Source organism: Carettochelys insculpta, chromosome 1 (assembly GCF_033958435.1).
Source record: "Carettochelys insculpta isolate YL-2023 chromosome 1, ASM3395843v1, whole genome shotgun sequence".
Lineage (NCBI taxonomy): Eukaryota > Metazoa > Chordata > Testudines > Carettochelyidae > Carettochelys > Carettochelys insculpta.
The window spans coordinates 172,903,056-172,930,613 of record NC_134137.1 but is presented as its reverse complement, the minus strand read 5'-3'; the positions used below and the strand labels follow the sequence as shown (position 1 = coordinate 172,930,613).

Sequence of the window (27,558 nt, the reverse complement as noted above, 5' to 3'; positions counted from 1 at the left end):
TCACGCGATAGACATTTGTCTGTGGGTCTACATTTTATTACTATAACTCTTTCTTGCCCATCTTATGCCTATCCAATGATAACAGAGGTGGCATATAAATGTAGCGGCTTAGTTTTAGCTGGGTCAGTCCCAGGTCTGGCTACATGGTGTTTTTAAATGTGCCAGGACTCAGTACAGCTGGGAGTCTGTCATACTTCTTTAAAATGAATAGAGGCAACTGAAAGGATAGATATTAGTTGATTGTTCTGTTTCCATTTCACCATAAAAACAAATGACGCTGGCTGCAGTCTAATGTAGAGGATTCTCCCAGCGATAACTGGTACTTTGTCTTGTGTGTTGAAAGCGACTAATCAAGTCCTGCTCGCCAGTACAGCGTAACAGATTGATTGCCCGCAGGCTCCCAGCTCTGAAGTCAAAGGGGGTTGCTATGGGAATGAGGAGGGCACTAAACGGCAGGATCTGGAGCCAGTCTTTCCCTGTCCAAGGCAGCTGGAGTCAGAGAGAAGGAAAAACTCAGAGGAGGTGGCACACATACACACACACACAGAGCCACCGCAAAATGCATGTATGCTAGAGGAGGGACCATCGCAGCATGAGACTGTGGTACACGGAGGAAGAGCTAAGACACTGAAGGGACAGGCAGTGGTGGCTCAGGATTATTTGGCTAATCCCTTTTTCCTGCTATACAGCTGACACAGGGAAAGTACAGTAAAAGTCCAGCTATAGCAAGATGGGATCTGCCTCTTCAACCTACCGGCCCAAGTGTATCTATTTGGATATTGACGGAAGAATTCAAAAGGTACTTCTATTTTTCACAGGCTGGTATCTCTTTCAGTAAGCAACAGCAGCGATGATGTCACACTGTATTATGTGACCTAAAGCTTTAAATGTGTTTATATTCAGCACTGGCATGGAGCTTTACTCTTTATAAAATGCTTTTGAGTTACTTCTGCTTTGGGAACAAATACAGTTGGTTTGTTTTTAAAGTGCAATTAAGACTCTCTATGCTCCAGGACTTCCGTGTATGTGTGTGAAATGCTGATTTAATAGTCTTCCAGGACTGCTCTACAGAAGCAACCCTTTCAGGGTTTGCAAAGTTTTGCGTGTGGAAAGGTGCTGTCCTGGTTTTCACATGATGAACAGTAACTGAAAAGGAAGCTATGATGCATTATTTTAAGATTGTCTGGCACATGGATATTAACGGGAAGAAGACATTTTAAAATATACTCTAAGTGCTAGGAAGCTGTTTAATTAATATGCATTTGTATCTCAGTTGCTGGTAGTGGGTAGTGGCCAACAATAACACTGACCGAGTTCTTCTTCACTGAAGTTTTATCAGAACTTCAGGTATTATTTATTGTGCATTCAGTGCTATACAGAACATAAAGGAATATGCAATCCATGCTCTGAGGAGTATGTATGCTAACTATAAGAAACATACAGCTCAGAATATGTGAAATATGCTAGGTATGCATTTTACACCTAAATACCCTACTGTTTCACTTCCTAATTTAGCCTAGATCATCTTTTGGACACAAGTCAAGTACCTTACACAGCAAATAGATGACACTCAGCTATTAAAAAGACATCTCGTTCTGGCTTGCAAAATTCAAGGATCAAGCCTAAATTATTTTACATGCCCTCAACTTTTCCTTTGGAAAGATGTAGCATTTCTGCTGCTTTGTTTTGTTGGCATACAGGCTAACATGTCTACGTCTCTGTTACTCTTCATTTATTAGATAACCATAAATAACAGGTAACTGAGTAGTAACACAGAGGTAGCCGTGTTACTCTGCACTCCAGGAAACCAAAGCAGCAGAAATGTAGCAATTTAAAGACTAACAAAATGATTTATTTGGAGATGAGTTTTTGTGGGACAGACCCACTTCTTCAGATCAAGTTTTTATTGAAATTTTTTCTTTTCTTTTCTTTTTCTTTTGTCCTCTGTACTTATAAATGTCAGTCTGGATTGGAAATGAAATTGATCTGATGAAGTGGGTCTGTCCCATGAAAGCTCATCACTGAATAAATCATTAGGTAACTAAGTAGTTGCCTACTGTCATCCCAAAGTGTGTCTTCTTTGCCTATGGGCCCTTACCAGACTGCACTTGTCACCCAAGAGACTGAACAAATTCCCCTGGATATGGCAAGCTCACAGGAGTATGCAAATAGCAAATGAGGAATGTATTCAAAATAAGACCTTGGATAATAAAGAGCTGCACAAGTTTCCTCAGCAGAATATTATCACCTCATCAGTTTTGGGGCTTTGAGTTGAATGTGAAATCTCTGTTGCTGTCAGCTTTTCATCACGAGCAGAAAGGAGCATTCAAACACAGTTACACAGGAAGAAGGATTTATGGTTTGCCACAGCTTGGCAGAGCTAGTTGCCTAATAATCCAAAGAAATGACACTTGCTGTGTGAAATTCCATAACTCCTTCAGAAATATAAAAAACAAAGGTTTTAATTTTTATTTAAAAAGTTGGAGACTATAGTTACTAAACAATATTTTGTCACTTCCTCCTGCTAAGAAATTGAGTGTTTCCCAGGATTAGTCTCTGAAGAGCAATTATATTGCAGAAGAACACACCAGAGGCATGACTGCATGAAACAGCAATGCAAACGCAAGCAATATAAATGTTGCTCAGTAAATGTTATCTGCTTCTTTTGTCAGATGTGAAATTCCATCTGTGAAATGTTGGGAAGGATTACTGCAGTAAAAATATGGAGTAAATGGGGGCTCATTCAGGGGCAAGCAGAGCATAGTGCAAAGCCTCATGCCTCCCAAGTAAAAACTTAATTATATGAAAGGAATCCATAATCTTCCAAGGAATGAAGTATTTGTGATTTCTGGAGGCAGCTCTTTAAAGTAATGCGAAGCAGCTCCTTGTTTGACCCACTACTGAAATATGGTCATAATAAAATTGTTTGAGTTTGAAAGCCCCCGAATTTGACTGTGTTTATGAACATTTCATAATATTGTGTTGGAGATGGGCACCTGATTGATGATGATGATGATAAATACTTTTTCATTTAAATGGCCTGATTCTTGTCTTACACCAGTTTTGCACTTTGGTGCACCGTTGACTTCTGTGGAGTTAATCCTCATTTACAAGATTTTAAGTGAGATGACTGTCAGGCTCATTGAGTATTATGCCTGAAGATCTAGTATGTAGCACATTACACTTAAGGATCTGTTAATGAAAACATTAACATTTAATTAAGCATTACATCCTAACAGATAGCTGTTACTTACTACTTACTTAATCCCTTGTACTCCGAGTGGAGTATAGGTCATCTACAAGCCTCTTCCACTTCTCTCTGCCTTGGGACAAAGCTTCTAGCTGACCCCAGGAGTACCCCAGTTATTGTCCTTCAGTTTCAGTAGATCTCCTCCACACTGTCCAAGATTGTCCTCTTTTGTGTTTTCCTTGTGGATTTCATTTGAGAGCTTGAGAACCTATGCTGGATGATGGTCTCTGAGAGAGTGGCCTAGCCATCCCCATGTTCTTCTCTCGATTTGAACATCAAGTGGTTCTTGTCCTGCTCTGTTCCAAAGCTCCTCATTTGTGACAAAGTCTTGCCATTTGATGTGAAGCATTGATATCCTTATCAGTCCCTCCAGCTCTGCCTACAATACTCCCCAAAAAGATGACCTGCTGGACTGTGACTCTCAATATGTTGGGCTTTGAAACCCTTCTGGGTGATCTGCACAATGCAAGGGTAAAAGACCCCATCAGTAGAATCACAGAATTGTAGGAGTGAAGGGACCTCAAGATGTCATCTGGTCTAATCCCCTGCACTCCTCGCAGAGCTAAGTATTACCTATATCACTCCAAAAGGCATTTGTCTAAACTGCTCTTGAAAATCTCCAACAATGGAGATTCCACAAACTCCCTAGGTAATTTATTCAGGCGTTTAAGCTCTTGACAGTCAAGTTTTTTTTTTTCCAAAAGTCCAACCTATACTGTCCTTGCTTCAATTTAAGCCCATTCCTTCTCCTTCTGTCCTCGGAGGAGGAGAATATTTGTGTCTCTTTGCTCATTGTAACCACTTTCTATCCACTTGAAAATTGTTACGTTCCATCTCACCCTTCTGTTTTCCACACTAAACAAACCCAATTTTTTCAGTCTTCCCTCACAGGTCTTGTTTTCTAGCCAGTTAGTCATCTTTAGTGCTCTATTCTGGACTTTCTCCAATTTGTTCAATTCTTTCCTGAGATGTGGTGTCACGAACTGCACACAGTTTTCCAATTGAGGCCTAACAAGCATGAAGTAAAATGAAAGAATTACTTCTCGTGTCTTGTTACAACACTCCTGCTACTACATCCCGGAATGGCGTTTGCTTTTTTACAACCCTGTTGCACTGTTGACCCACAGTTAGCTTGTGGTCCACTGTGACCCTAAGACCTCTTTCTGCAGGGCTGCTGCCTAGGCTGTCATTTCCCATTGTGTATCTCTGCAGCTGATGGTTCCTTCCTAAGGGGAGTTCTTTGCATTTGTCCGTATTGAATTTCATCTCATTTATCTCAGACCATTTTTCCATCTATGAATTTTGAGACGTTTGACCTCTGGGCCTGGAGGCAAATATTGCCACTCTCTCATCTCTTCAAACAAGAGGGATTTTTTAAAAAGAAATCTTAAATGTGGTTCTATTGAAGGCACAGCCATGCAGCCATCCAGGCACAGCATGTTTATGAGGGTGATTTTTTTTTTCCACTTGGAGGTCAAGGCTCAGTATGCATGTCAGTAGATTAACTCTGTGGAGTAAATGGCTACAGAGCTTAACTGCCAAACAGCAATAATTCCAGTTGGGGTGGCTCTCAGGCGGTGTCATTTTTAAATATCTCAGTGGAGTGATTTCACTCCAAGTATTATGAGCAGTGACAGTGGGTGAGGCAAATCATTTAATCTGAGGGGTTTTTTAAATGTCTTAATTAATGTCCCATTGTAGCTACACCCTAGGATGGAAAGATGGGAGGGCAAGAAAAGTAATTTAAATGGAAAAAGAAAAGAGAACTGGCCCTGTCCAAGTTTTGAGGAAATCATCCAGTTTCATATTTTCCTAACGCTCAGGAAATAAGTGATGGATTTGGAGTCATTTTACCAGCTAAATCAAAGGCACCTATTAAATGTCAAAAAGAAAAACAGCCTTAAAACTAATCAAATCCTAAACAAACCTTCCTATGCAATTCAACCTCCTTGACCTACGCTACAGGATACTGGAGTGGAGCAACTAGCAGACGCTAGCAGCAGTCAATCCTGCTCACACAGTGGCATGTTGGGTTCTGGTCCTGTAAAACGAGCACAGACTGGTGGGGGCCACATAGTTATGCAGCTATGGGACAAGCATCAGTTGCTACAAAGCTTCCAAGTGCGTAAGGCCACTTTCATGGAGCTTTGTGAATTGCTTTCTTCTCTCCTGACATGCAAAAATACCAAAATAAGACCCGCTCTGACCATTGAAAAGGAAGTGGCAATAGCCTTGAGGAGGCTTGCAACACCAAAAGCTACCGGTCATTTGGAAATTACTTTGGAGCTGGGGGCTTCTGTGATCCAGGTAGCCAAAGCAATCAATACCCTTCTGCGAGGAAGCACAGTGACTGTGGGAAATGTGGAGGACGTAGTGGATGGTTTTGTTGTGATGTGGTTCCCTAACTGCCGTGGGGCAAGAGAAGGAACTCACATCCCTGTCTTGACACCAAACCACTTTGCCACAAAGTGCATAAAGTACAAAGGGTAATCATCCATGGTACTGAAGGCTTTGGTGGATCACAAGAGCTATTTCACTGACATCAACATGGGGTGGTTGAGAAAGACGCATTATACGTGCATCTTTAGGAACTCTGATCTCTTCAGAAAGTTGCAAGATGGAACTTTTTTCCCAGACCAGAAAATTGCCATTGGAGACATGAAGATGCAGACAATTACCCTTGGAGACCCTGCCCACCCCTTGCTCCTGTGGCTTATGAAGCTTATGCTGGCAGCCTACTGCAGTAAGTAGTTCAACTATAGGCTGAGCAAGTGTAGAAGGGTAGTAAGATGTGCTTTCAGCCATTCAAAGGCTAGGTTTCTGGGTTTGTTAACTCAGTTAGATCACAGTGAAAGCAACATTCCCATCATTATGACAGCCTGCTGTGTGACCCATAATGCTTGTGAAAGTAGGGGGAGCATATTTAATGCCAGGGTGGAGGCAGATCACCTGGCCAGTAATGATGAATGGCCAAACACTAGGACAATAAAAAGAGCACAGTGAGGGACACTGCTAATCAGGGAGGCTTTGAAAACAGCTTTATGACTGACCGGGCAGTGAAATTACAGTCAAGTATGTTGCTGGTAATGAGCTACCCCCTGTATTGTGTGTGGTGGCCCGTAAACCCTGCTACCCTCCCTTTCCCATACAATTCAAGCACTAAAGATTCTGGTTTTGAGAAATGATGCACTTTTTATTTAGGGTCTGAAAGGAAATGGGACAGTAAAGGAGTTCAGGGCAGGCGGTTCAGTAGGATAGGAGTGCGCAAGGGCTAGCGGTGTTTTGCAATGCCCTGGTTCAGCAGTCACTGGTGTGGGAACGTCAGCCTTCTCTTCCGGTAGACATCCCTGGGACTTGATTGGAAGGGTGCCCTTGACTTCCCTCCTGCATCCCAGCGTGCCTGGGAGAGGGAGCTATGAAATATGGTGAAGAGAGCGTGAGACTCAGCATGAGGTAGAGGGAGGCTCTGTGCTCTATCTGCCCCTCTTGTGCCTCTATCAGGTACCTCAGCAGCTCTGTTTGCTGTTCCACAAGCCTCAGTATCAGCTTCTGAATCTTGGCTTCACGTTCCTTGTATGCTCTCCTTTCCTCACGCTCCATCCTCCTTACCTCCATGCATTTAATGGTGCCCTGTCTGTGTGGGTGGATTTCATTTGCTCAAGGAACATGTCATTCCTAGTCTATTTTCACCATCGGATCTCTGCTAGTCTAACAGCTGCAGGAGCTGGAAGAGTGGGCAATGGGCTCACGGTTGCACTAGCTGTAACAAAAAACTGAGTGGCAGACTTTAGAAGAGATACATTGTAGAACACGAACAATAAGCTCACAAAAGAGCATCTGTCCAACACAATAAGGGCGTGTTATGTATAAGGCCAAAGTTATGTTTTTATGTGGCCACTCTGCGGCAGGTACAGCACAGAGCTCTTAAGGGAGTAGCTTGACTTGGTTTGCTGGAAGCCCTGGTAAGGGGTAGACTGGGACTCCCTATTTTGCATCTGCTTTGAAACCAGGTACAAGACAGTGGCTGCAAATACCAGCTTCTGCAGCTGTGCAAGCTTCTATGTTGCAAAGGTGGGGGCACGGTGGCATGGCAGCAGTCCAGGTCAGGGCAAGACGGGGGCTCTGGTGGTCGCCACGTGCTTGGCACCCCTCCTTTGCCAGGAGATTGCAACTTTCCCTTCCCACTGGAGCCTGAGAATGGGAGGAAAGAGGAGCTGGTTGTAGTGGGATGACAGAGGCTCACACCAGGCCTCGTGGGGAACAAACAAACAGAGGTAGATTGCCTCAGGGGTATAGGTTCCATAGCTTCCCCCACTTCATCCAGGTTTCCAGGTGCAATATCACTCTTCTCCAAATCACACAGAAACATAAGGAACAGATGCTGACTGAATATGACCAGAAACCTGGACCTTTTGCTTTGTACAACAACGATGCCAGATCACTTACTGCTGACTGGGCCTGGAAAGGTGTCCATTCCATTCCTCCCTCACATAGAGTTACTCCAGCGTAAGCTAAGAATCAGGCATAACATTTTGAATGGAATAGTTAAAACTTTAGTAGGATAGGAGCAAATACAAAATGAGCACAGTGTTATATCCTGGCCTCACTCGACAGGAGTTAAAATCATATAGAAAAGACCACTAATAACAATCGTACCCAGTTCTTATGACTTTAAAATCACTGGCTCCCAGAACACTTTACAAAGGATGTGGCAAGTATCATTATCTCAGGGTCAGCGACCCTCAGTACACGGTGGGAAGTGGCAGCCAGCATGTCTCTGCAGCCCATGCCGCTACTTTGAACTCCATTAATAGTCCATTAATAATAATTAATTAATAATTAATAATCCATTAACCATGAACAGTGAACCATGGTCCCTGGGAGCTGTGGGAAACCATGCTTGTGGATGGTCATTGTGAACAAAATGTATCGTGGCCCACCAGCAGATTACCCTAAGGGCTGTGCGCCAGAGGTTGCCAATCCCTGCATTAGCCTCATTATAGGTGGGGAAACTGAGGAATGGAGAGTTGACATTTCTGGCCCAACCACTAATTAGGCTGGGCCATAAAGGAGAATAAACCTGATGCTTTGGACAGGTAATGAATCAAGTTTCGCTACTTGGATCTAAATTTCAAACTTCTAAACTCAGCTGGGATTTAGAAGTGAAGTTTTATTTGAGGCTTATCTCTATGTTTTGGAAATATAACTGACAAGATAGGTAGTCTTATCAGTACTTTCTCAGCTTCTCAACAAGACTGTGATTACAATTTTTTTTCTTTCTTTTTTTAAAAAGCAAGTTTCTCCTTTCCCTGTGGATTCCACACAGTGATATTTAAGTGGTCCGAAGCCTGTTTCACATTGATATAGCCAGGGGTGGCTGTTGGGAAGGAAAGCATAACCATGATGAGAGAAATTTCACATCAGACTTCTTGTACAGAAGTTCAAAATTCTTCTGTGCAAATCATTGTTGAAGCCATTCAAGAACACCTTTAGCACCCTGGACAAGAAACTTTCCACAATAAAGCATAATGGTTTTGTGTCGACCTTCTCTGCGTTGGACACAGGTGCTGGCAGATGTCTTAAGATAGCACACTTCTGAACCTATTTCTCTTTGCTTTTGGTATAGACTCCTTTTGATTGCATGGATCCAGAGAGCCTATTGCACAGAGCAACATTCTGCGAGCATTTATAGAAAGGAATATACAAGTAGGGGAATAGGAACAGAAAAACGGGCCTAAAGGGGACTGAAGAGAATTCAGCTGTGATGTTGAAATAGTTATACCATCCCAGTGGGGCCAACAGCTGCCACGGGCCCTGGGGCAGGGTGGGAGGGGCATGGCCAGGGTTGGATGGGGTGGAGCCTCGTGCATTTGGCCTCCACACTGCCTGAACCACAGTGCTGAGTGTCCCCCAACACAGCCATACGCATGGGTGCAGTAACACTCCCTCAGCAATTCAAAGGGGCCCAGGGGCAAAAGTCCCCTTTGCTCCCACTCTCCATTGCTGGGTCTGTACCACCCCCTGCCTTCCCGCCCCTCCCCAAAGGTACCCAAAATCTTCACACACACACACACACACACACACCTCCCCCTCAGATCATGCCAGTGGCGCACATGACGCTGAGATGTGCACCCCACTGCTTGGTGGCTGGCCAGTCTGGGCTTCTGACCTGGCAGGAGACCTTGCTTCTTGGCTACTCAACCTTCACCTGCCCTTGTGGCATGTGTGAGTCTGAAGCTAAACTGTTCGTCACCAGCTGCAGCCTAGCAGCCTTCATTACGGGCCTGTTGGCTGGGCAAACTCTCAACGCAGCACGGTCCTTCTCCCTGACCACTGGAGTGCGTCTCGTCCCTGGCTCTGCACCTACTCCTTGCAATGGTTCTGATGTCCTTCAGCGTCTTACCCCTCTTAGTCACTGGTTCACCAAAACTTGGCTGCTTGCCCTTAGGGGAGCCATCTGCTAACATATTACCATATGTTGTACCATGAGCTAGGCTTATTCTACAGACACTAGCCTTTTACATCAATTTAAAAAGATCACCTGTACAGCTTGACAGTGATCCTGAACACAGCTTAGTTTACTGGCTGAAAACATACATCACCTAAGGACTACAGATGTCAGAGCCAACAGGTTGATGCTGTCATGCAAAGGGCTGGAAGCCGAGAACAGGCTGGCTTGAGAAGCATTTTTTGGAACTACTCCATTAGGAATTTTACAAAGAAAAAATAATATCAGCTGCTTGTTGGAACAAAATTGGAACCAAATTCAATTATCAACAAAAATGAAGAAGGGGCAGAATTCTGGACATGTGGAGGATGAGATACTCTGAACCTAGATATAGAACAGAATTTGGGTTTACACACCCTTCCCTGCTTGTGGTACCCAAAACCCAAAGTGACATACAAAGTTAATAGTTATAAATCAACAGGGCAGAGACTACATGTAATCAGAGCCTTTATTGTATCTTGAGGAGTAGCTCCTGTTCAGCATAGAATATGAAAATATGTCCAATTGAGTGAGAATATTGGGCTAGACCAGGCATGGGCAAGACATAGCCACTGGGCCAGATTGAGCCTACCAAGCCTTTTAATCTGGCCTGTGGCCAGCCCCTGCGTCAGGGAGCAGCACCGCTCAAAGCAGCCAGCTGGCCCCTGTGGTTCTCTGCACTGCAGAGGGGGGAGAGGTTCACATGCTGCCCCGTCCTCCAGCAAAATCTCTCAGCTCCTATTGGTTGGAAACCAGACACCTTATGGACCCTGCACCCCAATCCCCAGCTCCAGGTCACCACACATATCCTCTGCACCCTACTGCTCCCCACCCCAGATCACCCTGCAGGTGCTCCTTCAGCCTTCCCCAGGCTGGAATCCTCTCCTGCACCCATATCCCATTCTGGACCCTGCACCCCAATCCCTTGCTCCAGGTCACATGCCCCTGCTTCCCCCAACCTCCCTCTCATACCCCACATCCTCTCCTGCACCCCAGTCCCCTATCCCAAGCTCCCTTCTGCATCCAAGCTCCATCCCAGACCCTTCACCTGCTCCATAGAAAATTGTGGCTGTCAACCCCTTACCCAAAATCTTGGAGTTCCTCCCCCATCAAAAATTATTGCTCACCCCTGGGCTAGACACTAGGGTTGTAAATCTCTTCCCTCTCTGCAAAGTACCATGAGATTTTTAACACACACGAGAGCCATACAAAAAGGACTAAGGCCAAAAGGATGTTTGCCAAAACAGTCACTGACATTAGCATTGTGGATATGACCCAAAGCCCAGTCAATAAGCATTAGCACTGACTCAGTGGCCTGTTTCACACTCTTTGCACACTTAATCCAACTATTATTCCCACTCCAGCAAGCCTCAGTCATCCCATTAGCTACGCTGCTTTCTTTCCTGGCTTTCTGTTGCCCTCAGAAGCAATCAGAGCATACTCTGTGCTTCAGTCAAATGGGGACACGATGATTTTGTTGGAGGCTTCTGAAGATGATTGTGTAAAATACTAAATGATGACAAGTTTCATGGTCCTTTTTTTCCACACCTGTTGGAAATTCCTCTAAAGGCAAGAGGGACTGAAATGTGGCAAATTTAATCTTAAAACAGGGAAACCAACTTAAGTGTGGTGGCTATAGTGCTTTTGAGGATTATGTTCCTTCCATTGCCATCTGGCTCATACACAAGGGAGAAGCAATAAACTAGATTTATATGTGGTTGGGAATCTTGAAGGAGTTAGCAACAGGGAAGTGCAGAGAGAACCCTCTAACGCTTTCTCCTCCACCTTTAGTGTTCCCTAAAAACAACTAAATTCAAAATGGCTAAATTAATCTTGATTTGCTGGTTCAGGAAAGAGAACTTTCTAACAGGAATAGTAACATACAAAAACCTGTAGGAAAACACTTCAGTCTCCCTGGACACTCAGTAGCAGATTTAAAAGTAGCAGTTCTACACCAAAAAAAGTTTCAGAAATAAAATGGAGAGAGAAATCTCTGAGCTGCCATTCATTTGCAAATTTGACTCCATCAACCAAGGATTGAACAGAGACTGGGAGTGGTTGGCCCATTGCAAAAGCAGCTTCTCTGCTCTTCATGTTCACACCTCCACATTAGAATCTGACAATGGGCCACATCTCCTGTGACTGATCTGACTGGTTTTCTCTTCTCTTGATGTACACTACTAATTATGGGCCATTTCCACCCTGACTGAATAGACCTTGTCAGTTCTGGCCCTCCCTTTACTGACACCCCCCTCTTTAAATCCTTCTCTGAACCCCCCCACCCCCCCCACTCATGCATCTGATGAAGCGGGTCTTTGCCCATGAAAGCTTATGTTCCAAACTATCTGTTAGTCTATGAGGTGCCACAGGCCTTCTTGTTGTTTTTGAAGATACAGACTAACACAGCTACCTCTCTGTGACAGCATTTCTTCAGGGAAGTGGTCAGAGAAGGAAACAGCTGGTGAATAACAGAGTCTTCTGTCGGAAGGTGGTGAGGTCAAGTCCAGCCCAAAAGTATAGTTACTGAAAGTCGCTACAAGATGAGATCTATTTGAAATTAACTTTAGGGGTGCCAGTCCAGTTCCCAACAGATAAGAATCCATGCAATCATAATGGCCCTAACTGTCACCCTTACCAGTGGAGATAACAAAGAAACCAAGGATTGAATGGCCATTATAGCCTAAACCCTAAATGTGAATTCTCCGGGACAAGCAGAAGCGTATTGCTGGGGCAGAATTTTCCAGCTCCGAAGAAGTGGGTCTGTCCCATGAGAGCTCATCGCCTAATAAATAATTTTGTTACTCTTTAAAGTGCTACAGGACTGCTTTTTTGTTTTGCTGGGGCAGTACACGGCAACCTGAATTGCTGCTGCCTGCATGATATCTCTTCTATGAACAACGAGAAGGATTCATCCAGAGCATCAATCCGATGCCCTTCACAACACTCGCATCACTTTGGGTATGTTCTTGCTAACTCCCAGCTTGGCCTAACCACGGTGTGAGTGTCCATACTGCAAAGCCAAAGTGGAATTGTTGCGTCCACTTTCATACTGTACTCACGCCTGTCCGGCTGTAGGATTTCTGGGAATACATCCAATAGTTCTCAGTCCTGCTCAATGATTTTTTGTTTTTGGAAGCATATTCTGAGAAAACTTGTTTTTTCTTCCCAGGCACCTGTGTGGAAGTGGTCTTAGCTTGCCAGTTCAAAGAAGTGCTACTTGTTTGGCATGCTATAAATATCTGTCCAGGGTGGACCTCTATCCCACTCTGTAGCAAACCTTGGCTTCTACCCTGAGATATTGGCATTAATGCGGCTCAGGATGGATACAGGACAGCAGATGCCTGAGAGGGCACTTCTTCAGCCACTTACCTTCCAGAGAAAGCAATGGCAAGAGGCTTCACGTGCAGACTTCATGCAGAGATGCAGTAGTGGAGACAGCCAACATAGCTTTCAATCACTGTGGAGTCCCAGGAAGCTGATTGGAAATTCTGGAGCAGGCCCACAAGCACTGAGTGATGGCCCTGCATCATCATGCAGACCTAAGATGGCTGGCAGTGGTTCTAGAACTTCTGTGTGAGGATGGATGCCTTTCTGGAGAGTGCTGTAAGCTTCTTTTGGCCCATAAGTACCTGGACATGTAGTTAAGAGAGACCAGAAGTGAGCTGCAATTACCATCGGAAGTGGGTGATGACAGACTCCAACAGGCTGTTGGCTAATCATTTTGCCATTGGCCACTAGGTCGACCAGATGCCCTGATTTTCTTGGGACAGTTCTGCTATTAAAAGCCAGTTGCATCTCTCCCCTGTAGTTATTTTTCACACTTGCTGTTTGGTCACCCTATTGGTACCCCAATGGCTGGTACTGTGGCGATGGATGTTTGCAAGCTAATTATTGCAGAGTGTCACCCACAGATGATGAAAATTGCTAATGTCTCTGAGATAAAAGCGGGCTCTGAGAGAATGCGCTGTGCTGGAGCTATCAACGGTGCACATGTGCCCAAAGCACCTTCCCCCACGCACACACAAGTTGTGCATGATGTAAAATAAGAAGGGTACTGCAGCCCATGAAGCAGTTTTTAGAGCAGTGGTTCTTAACCTGGGGTGCACGCACCCGCTGGAGGTGTGTGATGACCTTTCTGGGGGTGCGAGACTTGCCAGATTGTTTTAGAAGGTAAATCTTCAAAAACCCAAATTAAGCCCAGGCACGTAAGTACAATTGCTTTGTTTCATCAGCTCTATGTATTTATTAACATTATCCATTTTTAACAATTACGGTAATATACAAACAAAAAATTTACTCGCAAGTTTTTCAGCTAATTGTGGTGAAATTGTCTTGCTACAAAATGTAGCGTACCGCCACATTGCAGGGTATTTCTTGACGCATGTGCGGATGGTGATGTGGCAGTGCCAGCGGCTTTGTTTGAAGTCAGTTAGCCATGAAGTGTTAGCACGCCAGTTACCGTTTACTTCCACAGCAAAACTCTGCAACGTCTCTGGGTAGTACTTGCTTATTTCTCTATGCTCACTATACTATTATTTGTGGTGAGTAATAATATACAACTATTTTGCATATATTTAACATGCATTTAAAAGTGTATAAGGCCCCCCCATCTCCATTTTGATATTTGATAAAGGGGTGCAAGAACATATTTTGAGAACCTAAGGTGTGCAGGCTGCAGTAAAGGTTAAGAACTTCTGTTTTAGAGCAAAATAACTCAGCACCTGAGTCTCAACTAAGGATCCAGCTCTAGAAGTCACCAGGAAAACTCTCATTTACTTCATTGGGAGTAAGAATGTACAGGCAATCACAGAAAACTTTACATTTGCTAGGAAATGATTGCTTGCTGGCTGGCTGCTTTGCTTGAAAATAGAAGGAAACCAGTCAGAATTATCCACCATCTGACAAGTGAAAAAAAATAGTTTTATAACATAAAATCACAGGTTAAAACCCCCCTAAAGACAATCATTTCAAATCTTGATCTCCTTATCAAAAGGCAGCAAGTGATTTATGAATCACAGTTTCTATCGAACTTTGTAAAAGACCAAGAGCATTAGGAATCTAGCCCACTGTCCACTTAGACTTAAATACAAAGTAATATTTTATTGCCCAGCTTTGCACTTTTTCATTATTCTCCGAAACTTTGAAAAAAGTCATGCTGGCTTTATTAAAATCCTGGTGCTTTCCTTCATGAAACTGGCTGGCTTTCTGACCTTTAGTGCTTCCTGAATATTTTTTATCTTATCCCGCTCTTATCCTCTCTGGTCACTAATAATTGATTTCCAGAATGAGAACCCAGCTTGTCACAAAAGTTCATTGTAAGTTCAGCTGCAGTTACAAGCGTCTCCTAAATTATTGCATTTGTCAGTTGTTTGTACAATAATGAGCTTGTGATACCAAGTCAGACAGTTTTAGTAGCCAGCTCTCAGAAAGATGCTGTGTTGCTAAGAGCAGGATTTAGTCATATCTAAATCTGATTAAAAATATATTTAAAACCTCATTTTACTGCTTTGATTGCAGCTGGATTGTAATAAACTAAGGTCCATCACTGTGGTGATTATCAAAATAGTCGCATAGGATAAATTGGGTCTTGATGCCAATTACTTTCCAAATAATGTGTAATAACTGGTAATTGTCTCATGTTTTTCATGATCTAATTGTTCAATTCCATAAAATTTAATCTAGACATCCCAATGAGTGGAGCAATGTACTAACAGTTATGCCCTTCTCTTGCTATTAAAAAGAACACCACCAGCAAAACTTTCATACCACAACCACTGTAATGGGTTTTTTTAATTTCTCCCAGGGAACAGGATATGAAATATTTGTTTAATACCTCATCTAACTCACCTAGCATGTCTGGCACAGTCACACATCCAGACAGTGCTGCCAACTCTAAAAATTCTGTTATGGCTTTGTGATAGTTGGGGTGTTTTCTTAAATCCCCAGCTCCTAGAATCATTTTATTGTGTGACAATCTCAACTTTCACTGTCTGGAAGGAAAGTATTAAGTTTCTGTCCCCAGGGTGGTATAGAAAAGCTTGCCAATGTGACACCTAAAAGTTCAAAGACCAGATGGGAAATAAGATCTCAATATCAATATGGCCGTGTCTACACGTGCACGCTACTTCAAAGTAGCGGCGCCAACTTCGAAATAGCACCCGTCACGGCTACACGTGTTGGGCGCTATTTCGAAGTTGAAATTGACATTAGGCGGCGAGACGTCGAAGCCGCTAACCCCATGAGGGGATGGGAATAGCGCCCTACTTTGAAGTTGAACGTCGAAGTAGGGCACGTGTAGACGATCTGCGTCCCGCACCATCGAAATAGCGGGGTCCTCCATGGCGGCCATCAGCTGAGGGGTTGAGAGACGCTCTCTCTCCAGCCCCTGCGGGGCTCTATGGTCACCGTGTGCAGCAGCCCTTAGCCCAGGGCTTCTGGCTGCTGCTGCGGCAGCTGGGGATCCATGCTGCATGCACAGGGTCTGCAACCAGTTGTCGGCTCTGTGGATCTTGTGCTGTTTAGTGCAAGTGTGTCTGGGAGGGGCCCTTTAAGGGAGCGGCTTGCTGTTGAGTCCGCCCTGTGACCCTGTCTGCAGCTGTTCCTGGCACCCTTATTTCGATGTGTGCTACTTTGGCGTGTAGACGTTCCCTCGCAGCGCCTATTTCGATGTGGTGCTGCCCGATGTCGAAGTTGAATGTCGACGTTGCCAGCCCCGGAGGACGTGTAGACGTTATTCATCGAAATAGACTATTTCGATGTCACTACATCTAAATAAGCTATTTCGATGTTGTGTGCACGTGTAGACGTAGCCTATGTATGTTAACTTCATGATTTTGAAACCAGTCTCAGTTTTGGCCTAATTTATGATTTCTGAATGCTTAGAGCTGCCCGTATCAATACAAGGTTGAATCCTGCTGTTATATCTGGGGCTGGTAACTCCACCTATTACTAAGGGTGCATAAAACCCAGTTTTCAGTACCTTTTAGTTTTGCTGAACTTTGACTGTATGGCTTTGTCTACACTACAGCAATCTGTTGATGGAAGTTTCTGTCAGAAGATTGCTTCTGACAAAACTGCCATTGACAGATGGCGGCCAGACTGCAAAGCAGATCAAAAGAGTGATCCACTCTGCCAGCAGAGAGCAACCGGACTGCTCAGCTGCTCTGTTGGCAAAACAGCCAACTAGAAACTCAGCAGACAAGGCTTCCCAGTGTCCTAGAAGCCCTGTCTGTCATCAAAGGCTCCCCCTGGAGCATCCAGACCCGCTTTCTGTCAACAGAATCTGTTGACAGAGATGTTCTGTCTCCCAGAGGAACAGCAGAACACCGTTGACAGAAGTGCAGCATTTTGTCGATGTACTGTTGACAGAACGCCTTGGGAATGCGGACACTCCATGGGATTTGTCAACAAAATACCGGTTTTGTCGACAAAACTCTCTAGCACAGACATAGCTGCAGAGTTTAAATGGTCTGTGTTGTATGTCTGCTTCAGGCTGAATTTATTAGGGCTGAACAGTTTTGACTGAAAGTAGACTATCTGAGAACAAGATTAGGGAAACAAGCTTTCCTCATGTTAAACAACTTCTGAGACTTTTTTAAACCGATTTAGTGGGAGGTGATGGCAACGTGCTTTGGAGCAGGGACTTTAAAGTTGGTCTTTGTGTCAGGGATGTGATTTTTGCCATTCATATGAAAACCTGCCCAAATTTGGCCAAGGTTTAAGCCTTGAAAAATTTTGGTTTGCTCATGCTCAGTGGAGACTTCTCAAATTTTAGTGTCTAATTCCATGAGCACTGGGTGCTTTACAGCCCAGATCTGAGCTGGACTTTGCCTGCAATTACAGCTCTGGGATGCTGCATGTCCAGCTGGAGCCCAGGCACTGAAACTGAAAGTAGACAGCCTGAGTACCCAGAGCTCTTAATGGCCATCTGCTGGGCCAAGGTAGGGAAGAGGAGGGTGCTGCATGGACAAGAGCCAAACCTGAGAGAGGATAGATTAGAACAAAGAGTTTGAGTGGGACTGCAGGCGGATGAGGAGTGGGGGAGGGAGGAAGAGACTTGAGCAAGCTGGGCGAGAAGAGTGGGACTGGTTGGATAAGCAGACTGGTATTATGAGGCAGGGAATGCAATGGGAATGGAGAGGTGGATCAAATGGCAGAGGCAGGGGTGGTTCAAGGAATGGGCAGGGATCACTGGAAGACCACGAGCGTGTCCTTTCTCTTCCTGCAAACCCCTTGCCATTATCTTCCACCTTCTGCAACAATGGAAGCAGGTTCCAGCAGAGAACAGCCTTCTTTACTACACACGCTATTCATCTCCTGAGCAGGTCTATCCTATGCGCTGATTGAGGTAGACATCCAATGGAAAAATAGTATGTGATAATGTGCTTAAAGACTTTTATCATAATGCAAATGCCTGAAGGGTTTGCATAAAAACCCGAGTTCCACCGTCTCCTGCCCTGAAGATTTTTAAACTGAGATTATTTAGGGCTATCTTTGCAACGTCAGTAGTGTTTTTAACACCTGTTGGGTGTGCAGAAGGACGAAGGGCATTCTTTGAGGGTCAGCAGCAGTGGCAAAAATTAGAATTTCTCTCGAGTGGATTCAGCTGCTAACTTAACATGACTGCAATGGTGCCATACCCTACAGTGGGAAGTGTGGAGCACTTGGAAAATGTTTAAATTACTAGTCCAGATTCATCGCTGATATAAATGAATTAACCAATTTAGATTAGCTGTGGTGATCTGTCCTGTTAAATAAACATATTTCAGGACTCTCAGTTGTTTCTTCGTGCAATACGTGGTCATGCGTGTTATATAGGGTAAGTGTATCATAAAGTGTGTTTTGTTGTCATTTCAGGTACCGTAGGCTATATTTGTAGCTAGTTGGGTTAGCATTGACAAGCCCCTTTCCTCTTCTGCTTTCTCACTGAAAATAAATGAATCACAAAAGGGGAAAGAGAAGAAAGAGAGGAAAGAATTCCAGTGTCCAGGGCAAATCAGATATTTCAAAAGCAAGAATGAGCATCCACTTTGGGGACCCCCAGTATAGAAAGGATGTAGATGCATTGGGGAAGGTCCAGCAGAGGGCTACAAAAATGATTAGGGGGAGGGAGCACATGACCTATGAGGAGAGGCTGAGGGATTTGAGCTTCTTTAATTTGCAGAAGAGAAGAGTGAGGGGTGATTTGTTAACAGCTTTCAACTTCCTAAAGCAGAGGCTCTAAAAAGGATGGAGAGAGGCTGTTCTCAGTAGAGAGGGACGGCAGAACAAGGAGCAATAGTCTCAAGCTACAGTGAAGGAGGTCTAGGTTGGATTTTAGGAAAAACTATTCCACCAGGAGGGTGGTGAAGCACTGGAATGCTTTGCCTAGAGAGGTGGTGGAATCTCCACCCCTAGAGGTTTTTAAGTCCCAGCTTGACAAAGTCCTGGCTAGGATGATTTATTTAGGGTTGATCCTGCTTTGGGGGTGGGGACTGGACTCGATGATCTCCTGACGTTTCTCCCAGCCTTAAGAGTCTATGATTCTATAAAGAGAATACATGAGGTTAATGTCCCATGGAATTAAAATGTACCTTCTCTTGTTTTTCTTTGCTGCTGCTGTTTTGCTGGGAAGGTGGTCTTCAGTAAATACTGCAATTCCAGAGATATTGTGGACCTCTTCTGCATCGCAACTGGTTTACCAAGGTAGGTATCAATTGATATTTTTGAGAAGGGCTAACACATCTTTAATCTTGGTTCCTTCCTTCTTCAGAACAATTCATCGATGAGCCCAAAATGGAACCTCACACCCAACTCATGTCTGAGTTTTGGGAAGAGGAGAAAATATTTTAAAAATCCAGACAAAAGCCCTGATTTGAATTTTGCATCTCAGGCATCAAACTACAGTATATGGGAAGCAGAAACTGGGGTAACAGTAATTCATGCATAATTCATAAATTGAAGAGAACTTCATGCACTTTTGGAAGGTGCTCAGATATCACAGTATTGATTTGGTGAAGAGAACAGAACACAATAGAAGGTGTTTTGAGAAATTATGCACAGAAAAACCCACTGAAGGATGCTGGTTTTACATGTGGGGCACCTGTCAAATAAACTTGTACCAGCCTTGTTCAAAGCTCCATCCATTCACATAGTATCTGCTGGAATTTTGCATAAAAGGAATAAATAAAAATGTTACTAGGTTCTTTGTTCCAGACCATGTCCTCACTTAATTGGGTTATTTCTGGGGGAAGGAGGGGTCCTATAAATGTCATGAGTTTCCACTTGTGCACCACCTTGTTAATTCTTTCATTTGGGACAGAGTTTGATGTTCCAGTCCTCCACAGACCAAACTGGCTGGAGGCTGGAGGTTTCACTCATGAAGCTAGGGGAATCAGCCAGAAGCCCCTTGTCCATGCACTGAAGACTAGTTCCCACTGCTCTCTGGATGTCACAGAACCCTCTAATAAGGGGTCTGTAGAGAGGAGTATGATGTCCCTTAGATGTACACGTTCACAGTAATAAAGCCTATGAAAATAACAACACAGGATTATTGAGTGTGGCTAACTCTGTGGGTAGCTGGAGAACCCACTGACCATTATTTACATAAAATTCTGGGACGGAATCCAATAGGCTTTGGTGTTTCCTTTTGCTATACCCTTCCTTTGATATTGGAGAGATCGATAAGTGTCATGTGCCGGTGATGTCTAATTCTTCCACTGTCACCCAGAAAACCTGTTCAATGAGATAAGCCATTCATGAGCAATAACAGGAGGGTCTGTTAAACAAGCTGGGTTACGGTTTGTTTTAAACAGGGCTTTACAAAGGAATGCTGAGATTTCACTAATTTCAAACACGTTCACTAAGTCTGTGATGCGCCAAAAATAAATATTCAAAAACTTTGCCCTCCTTTCAATACTTTCCATTGCTCTTGATGTTTGGCTTTGGGGTTTGTTTGTTTGCTTGTTTGTTTTGTGCCGGCACTTGTTTAACAATTTTAGAATTCTCTTTTTGTAAAAGAAGTGAAAAGCAGCACTGCCAATCACTTGTGTAGCTGGGAGGGAGTTGGATTTTGTATGCATTTTCTCAGGGTAAATATTTATACTGGTTTTTAACTCAGTCTAAATATCTAAACTCTACCAAGTCAATAAATCATGATAGCTCCTCAGTGGAAGGATTAGTATGTGGTTATTCAGTAGTGCAGCAGATGTGATTTTATAGGGAGAAAAGTTCCTCTGGGGACAAACAAGACCGCAGATGAGTTTTAATCACACGTGTCTCTTGTGGTCGAACTGTGCAGACCATAGTTATTAAGGACCCAATTTTCTACTGTGTTGTCCCTTGTGTAGTCATCTACATCAGGGCAGAGAGTGTGTGACATGGCACCTGGTCAGAATGGGAGTGTTCAATCCCACTTGATCAGTTACGTCGGGGCAAGAAAGGTGTGAACGCAGAACCAGCACCCTCATTTTCTAAGTTAAATAACCCTCTTTGACTCATGTCTTTCAGGAACACAACTATCTCACTTTTGACAGTTGATAATTGCCTGGTATCCATCGATCCAACAATGCCAGCAAACACGGAGAGGTAAGCCTGAAGAGGGCCCAACCCTGTAAAATAGAGTCAAGCCAGAAAAGGGGGTCAGGAGCCCCTGCACTGTGAGAAGTAACTGTCAGCAGAAGCTGGGCACAAGATGATAACATTAATGTCTCCTTGGATTGTAACTTTATCTGTTAGTAAAATAGGAGAAGACATTGGAGGAAAAACTACTGCACATACGTATTTAATGTAGAACATCTGTTTGCAACCCACTGTGTTTACTTCAAAGGCTGCCAGCTCCTGTAATTCACAGGCTTCTATATTTCTCAGTTAAAACTCAGGCATGTTTGCAAATGGGTGGTCCAGCTTTTTCTGGGGTGTGGATTCATAGAGAGGCTGCTCCAAGCCCTACAGTGGTCTAAACCCAATTCACTTTCTGTTCCCTGGCTTTTCACAGCTTGCTCTGCTTGCTTTTTATGCCCACTGTGGTCACTCTCATTATCTCTGTAGTTATCTGTGCATGCCTAGGCCCCCGACTCATAGGCCAGGACCCCACTGTGATGGGCACTGTGTAAACAGAGAACAAAAAGACTGTCCCTGCCCCCACAGAACTTTCTTCTCCCCAGTGACAATTTCTTTGACACCTCTATTTCCAAGCTGACTCTCCTCAGAAGGGAGAGATTTCTGCTGTGCTTGCTATCTGACAAGGGCATATTCTGGTGGCACTAGAGTAACTTGACCACGTCCTTTACTACAGTGCTGCAAATTTAAAGGTGATAATTTCACAAAAGGTGCATGTTCTTTATTTCCATGGATAAATTTTCAACCTACACATTTCAAGCCAGCTCAGAATGCATTGATATGTTTCCTCCCACTCTCAGGGCAAACTAGGAGGGGGCTTGGCTCCGCACCCCCAAAAGGGGCAGGGACAAATACCCCCCTCACAGCTGCACAGAGTGGCAGAGCAGCAATGTCGCGGGTCTTCAAAGGGGCCCAGACCTCCAGCCGCCACTGCTGACAAAGTTGCAGTGGTGGCAGCTGAAGCTCCAGGTCACTTTGAAAGGCCGGGCCCTGGGGCGACTGCCCCCTTTGTTCCTCACCCACCCCCAGTGAGCAGGCCTGCCCACTCTTCATGGCATGTGCACCAGTCCTATATAGGAAATGCAAGGTGTCCTTGTAACAAGCCTTTTCTGATATTTTACAGTACTCCATATAAAGTGAGACCTGTGGCTACTGGACAGTTGTCAGGTAAAACACCTTTATTTCAGCCATATTTACTGAAACACCTTTGACTGAGCTGGCAGTCTTAGAGTAAAAAAAAATCTGGAAAAAGTATTACTTGTACATTCTCTGGTTATAATGCAAAAAAACTATTGATCTGAGGTGGCTGAAGCTATGCCATAATCAAGAACTGTGCAAAATATTTGAACTTCAACTAATGAGTGTTTCAAATCAGCTGCTATTCAAGTTAGAGACTTATCTGTGAACCTGTAGCATGGAATTTTCAACTCTGCTCATCATTGGTCTAACTCTGCTTCCATAGAGGTCAATGCTACAAGTTTAAGGATATGTCCGTGTAGCAACCAGACACATAAGGCTGGACTATGCCAGCCCCTCAGGTTCACAGGGCTCAGGCTGTGGGGTTGTTTCATTACTGTGTAGCAGTGTGAGCTCACTCTGGATCCCAGGATCTAGTACCCTGCAATGTGGGCAAATTATAAGTCCACCGAGCCATGAAAGAGACCTGCAGCAGGGGTGTCTAACTGCTCTGTAGGCCTATCCTTGTTGACTTCAGTGGGAGTCATTGCTGAGCACTTTTGAAAATCCTACCTGTAGTGGTTTTGTTTTGTTTTGTTTAATTTCTACAAACATCTCATCAAAGTTGGGCCCGGCATTTGTATCTTAGATAGCACTTACAGACTGAGGAAAGGGTGTCTTATTCACTGAAACATTTATCAGGCGTGGATTCAGTAGCATTAATAAAAGTGACATGACTGAAAAAGGTCTGGATGGGTAACAACATTGCATATCCCATGTGTGCTTTCAGGGCCTGTTCTCTGAAACAGCTGAGTTGTCCCCTCTCTAGTCTAAAGGGAACAGAAATAGCACTTCCATTTCAGTCCAATCTGCCTCACATTTTCTTGCTGGTTTTTAGCAACATGCTTAGTCCAGTATCTCCCTGATTTTGGTGTAAGGCAGACCAGATGCCCACAGAGCACTAGCTTGTGTTCAGCAGAGAACTAGCTCGTCATGCGTGGCTGCTTCTCTCTAGCTGGTGCTGGAGGAATATCAGCTTTGCACTGAAAAGAAATGTGCAAAGGCTTGTAAAAGCAGCCGGAAACAAGGAAGAATAGTCTGGCCCTAGCTGCATTGGCTTCAGCCTATGGTATATAGATTATGAAGAGGAGGAACCAGAAGCCATTGGCCCAGTTGCCAGCATCCACTGGGAGAGGAATGTCCAGAGGAAAAGGAAATGAGGCTGCCTAGCCATATGTCCAGGAAGACGGGAGGGCCAGGCTGTGGGAAAGCACGTCAGTTGAGAGGGAACAGATGACAGAGAGGCTAGTTCAGGGGAGTAAGACAAGAGAAAGGAATAGAAAAAATGGGAAGGGGGAAAGGGTTTTATCAGAGTAGAATGACATAGCAGTGATTGCTGAAGGCTGAGGAAGGCTGTCCAAAGGAGAGAAGAGGATCCATGTGATAGCAAATGGGGAGGGAAGTAGCCCTTAAGACACTTCTCTTATTAAAATGTGTTCCACATTGAAAGACGTGAGAACTCTTGGCCTAGGAGAGAAATAGCTGCATTATCAAGTGTGGCTACACCCACACTATAGCAGAAAGTCATCTTAAGATGTGCAACTCCAACTATATAAACATGGCACCTGGAGTAGATCTACCTTAAGATGAGTTACTGCCGGCTCTACACTTTAGGAGGGTTGATCAGAGAAACTCTCATGTTGACTTCCCTTACTCTCATATCTGGAGTACTGTAACATGTCTGACCAGAGAGTGGTCTGCAGTCAATTTCAGAGGTCTTCCCTTGACCCACTAAATCGACCATTGGTGGATTGATCTCGAGTGTTGATCTGGGTGGTAGTGTAGATGTAGCCTCGAGAAGGAAAGGGACTTTAGGAGGTGTGACCTTCCTCACATACAGACTAGCATGTGTAACACTGGTTGCTTGCCTCATCTACAAGAAAGGACAGATCCTTGTTTGGTGTCTCTGAGTGTGGCTCTGCAGTCAAGTTATATTGATTTTCACTGGATAAGAATCTGACCCAATGGCTTCAGGCAGTTTGGCTTTATTTGAACAAAGCCCACTTCATATTTTCCAAGAGCAATTTTGCCTTTTCACACTTTCTGATAGTCCTGACTTTTTGGTCAGCTGAGTTTGGGGGAAGGGTGGATTGCTTTGTTTAGCATATGGTTGGCCATTTTAATCATGTCTGTGGTTTCCTGTTTCCTGTTATGAAGTAGGGATTCCCAAAGATCTAAGATGAAAAGCGCTGCAAATTCCTGTTGTCTTATTAGCCAAAGCAGGTAAACAGCTTCTGTTAAGGAAAAAGGAAATCATTTGGACTGTAGGCAAGAAAATTACTGTTTCTTCAGTTTCTGTTTCTCATTTATGTTGGTTGCCATTAATTTTAAACTTTCCTGACCTTTTACAGAAGATCGAAGAAAGTAAATGGTTCTTTTTTGTAAAAATGTTCGGTTCTACTTTCTTTATAAACAAACCAGGGAGGCCGACAGTGGATCTGGTGCCAAACCACCAGCATGCTGCTTTTAGATTGCACTACATGCCATACTTAGAGGAGAACCCATCACTCAAGATACTTCCAAGGAGCCTGAGTCATAGGTCCTTGACCTGAACAGCAAGGAAGAAGAGAATGGGAGACAAGTGACTGGGTGAGGGTCCAGCTATGTTATTAGCCAGGACCTGTTTGAGACTCCACCACATCTAGTCAGTACTAGCAATCACAAATGAGAAAGCCCAGTGGAAAGGAAGGCTCTGTGTTTAAGTGTGTAAATTTATTTCCAGTTGCAGTGATGGCGCCCCTGACTTAAGAGGGCACAAGTATTGATTTTCCATTATTTTACTCGTACGAGAAGACGTAACAGTACAAAAGAAAGAAGTAATGGTATTACCTACTTTTCGTTCCCATGTAGGGCTAGGCAAGAGTGGGGGAGCCATAAGGGGAACTATATGAACACTGGGATGTCCCCTAGATCTCAAGGACACTTTACTGGAGGTACTTTGCAGTCCTTTCCTGAAGGTTTCTAAGGATGACAACCTTACTGCTTCCTCCGCAGTAGGACACTTTTGCACATCAGTCAGTGGTAACTTCATCAGGCCAATGCAGTTCATAGGGTAGCAGCCTGCAGGCCTAGCCAACACTGGATTACCAGCAGCAGCAGGGTTCTCTGTTCCTTTGTTACTTTCAGGAGTGAGATATCAGCTACAATCACCACAGACTGTGGAAAATGGTGCCAGTTTGAGTGCCACTGCCCAAAGCTCATATTTTCATACTATTTTAATACAACTGAGCCATTCCCACCTAATTTCCCTCTCCCCTAGTAAGCCTTATTCACCACAGCCTGCTCTGTAACCGGTGCCATATACAAGCACTCCAAAGCAGAAGTACGAGTCAATGGACGTTGCTTGTTGAACACTCTGGGGGAGCAAAGGAAGTGAGTTGTGAACCTTAACTTTTGCCTTCTGTTGTGATTGGACTGATGGGTGCCTCTGTGTTTCAACTGTACTTGCTGCCATTGCAGCCTTGATAAGTTCCCCCTTCGCACCCATGGAATGTGGGAGCCGGATAAGGAGGAGGAAGAAGAGGATTTGGGATGACATAATCAGTGAGATCCTTCAAGCCAGCACTGCATCAGATTGGGAGCAGGGGGTCTGGAAGGTGAATATTGCAGGTATTTTGAGAAAGAAAGCATGGACAGAAGAAGGGTCTAGGATTCCCAGCAGGAAAAAGGGAGAGAGAGGTGCATCAGGACATAATAGGGATTTTCCTTCAGTGAACAGAGAGGCTGCAAACTCTTGTGGGCCTATGGGTTCAAAGGTCCTGTGGTCATCTCCCTTTGCAGTCCAGGGCGAGCTCCATTACAGCACCTTCCTACAGATCCCTTCTCCCCTCGCAAACACCTCAACTCTCAACATTCCACATGGCAACACAGGGACCACAGCCCTATGACTTTGGAAGACATTAGGACAACCACAGCTTCACATGTGCGGATCTGTGAAAGTCACGATAGCTGTATATGTAGTACAACTGTACATGGATGACTTTTCCTCTTGATACATTCTGGTCTATTAATTTATTAAAGTTTTGAGTGTATTTTCTTTTCAATTGCGCAGATTTTTCGCTGTACTGGTTTTGTTACTGAATATAATTCAATTATTTGGAACATTGCTATCAGTTTGTAACATAGGCCGTAGAGTGCTTTGCAATTCTGAAAGCACGCACTTACTTGTTCCTGCACATTGTAAGACAACTCACAGATTTAATGACAAACATGCACAGTACAATAATCATAAATGTGAAGCAAACAGTACAAAATTAATAGGTACATTGACAGTGTTGTATGCATAGATGTGTACCCAGCATCACACAATTTCTAACAGGCCACCCACATAACAGGGCCAGGTAGTGCACAGCACACCACACTACATTAATGTGGCTCACTGTTGAAGTGCTCTTCCGAAGACTTCCTGAGCCATTAAGCTCCATCTTAATATCGTTTACAAGCCCTAGTGTCTGATTCTTGACTCTCCACACCAGCAGCAGCTTTCCACCCCTCCTGGCCCCAGCCACTTGTTTTGCAGCTATTATGCAGGGCACAGCAGGCAGCTCTAAATATTGGGATATTTTTAACTGAAATCCAATCTTGTGAGTAAACACCACCTCAGTCTACCAAAAGCAAGTTCAACAGTCATTCTGTACCTGCTGAGCCAGTATTTATGCACGCGCTCTTGGTGATTACCACACAGTGCTGACCCAAGAGACAAGTATATATGCACAAGCATAGACTAACTGCAGCAGCTTTACTTTAACATTACTTGCATCAAGCCAAGTTTGCAATATAGATACGATGTAAAGGTGTGATGCACAGGAGCAGTGGTAAGAGGACAGTCTTTATGCCCTGGCCATAATGACATGAATCAGGATTGCACAAAATTATTACCCTAGTCACATGATAAGGGCATCCACCTTTAGTTCCAGTGAATACTGTTATATCACAACCAATACAGATTTCAGTAGCGTGAAGGCAGAGATCTCATTCCTGAAGTTAA

General features: G+C 44.1%; 1 protein-coding gene across 1 annotated transcript in view; it reads left to right on the top strand.

Annotated features, from left to right (window-relative positions):
- The first annotated feature begins 673 nt into the window (after nt 1–673).
- Nucleotides 674–27,558, top strand: part of PDE9A (phosphodiesterase 9A) — a 105,506-nt gene continuing 78,621 nt past the window's right edge. The window contains exons 1-4 of the mRNA XM_074983411.1: nt 674–799; nt 19,351–19,421; nt 21,225–21,302; nt 22,459–22,502. Of these exons, the coding sequence (XP_074839512.1) occupies nt 731–799; nt 19,351–19,421; nt 21,225–21,302; nt 22,459–22,502 (262 nt within the window). The 5' untranslated portion in view covers nt 674–730. The remainder of the gene's footprint in view (nt 800–19,350; nt 19,422–21,224; nt 21,303–22,458; nt 22,503–27,558) is intronic.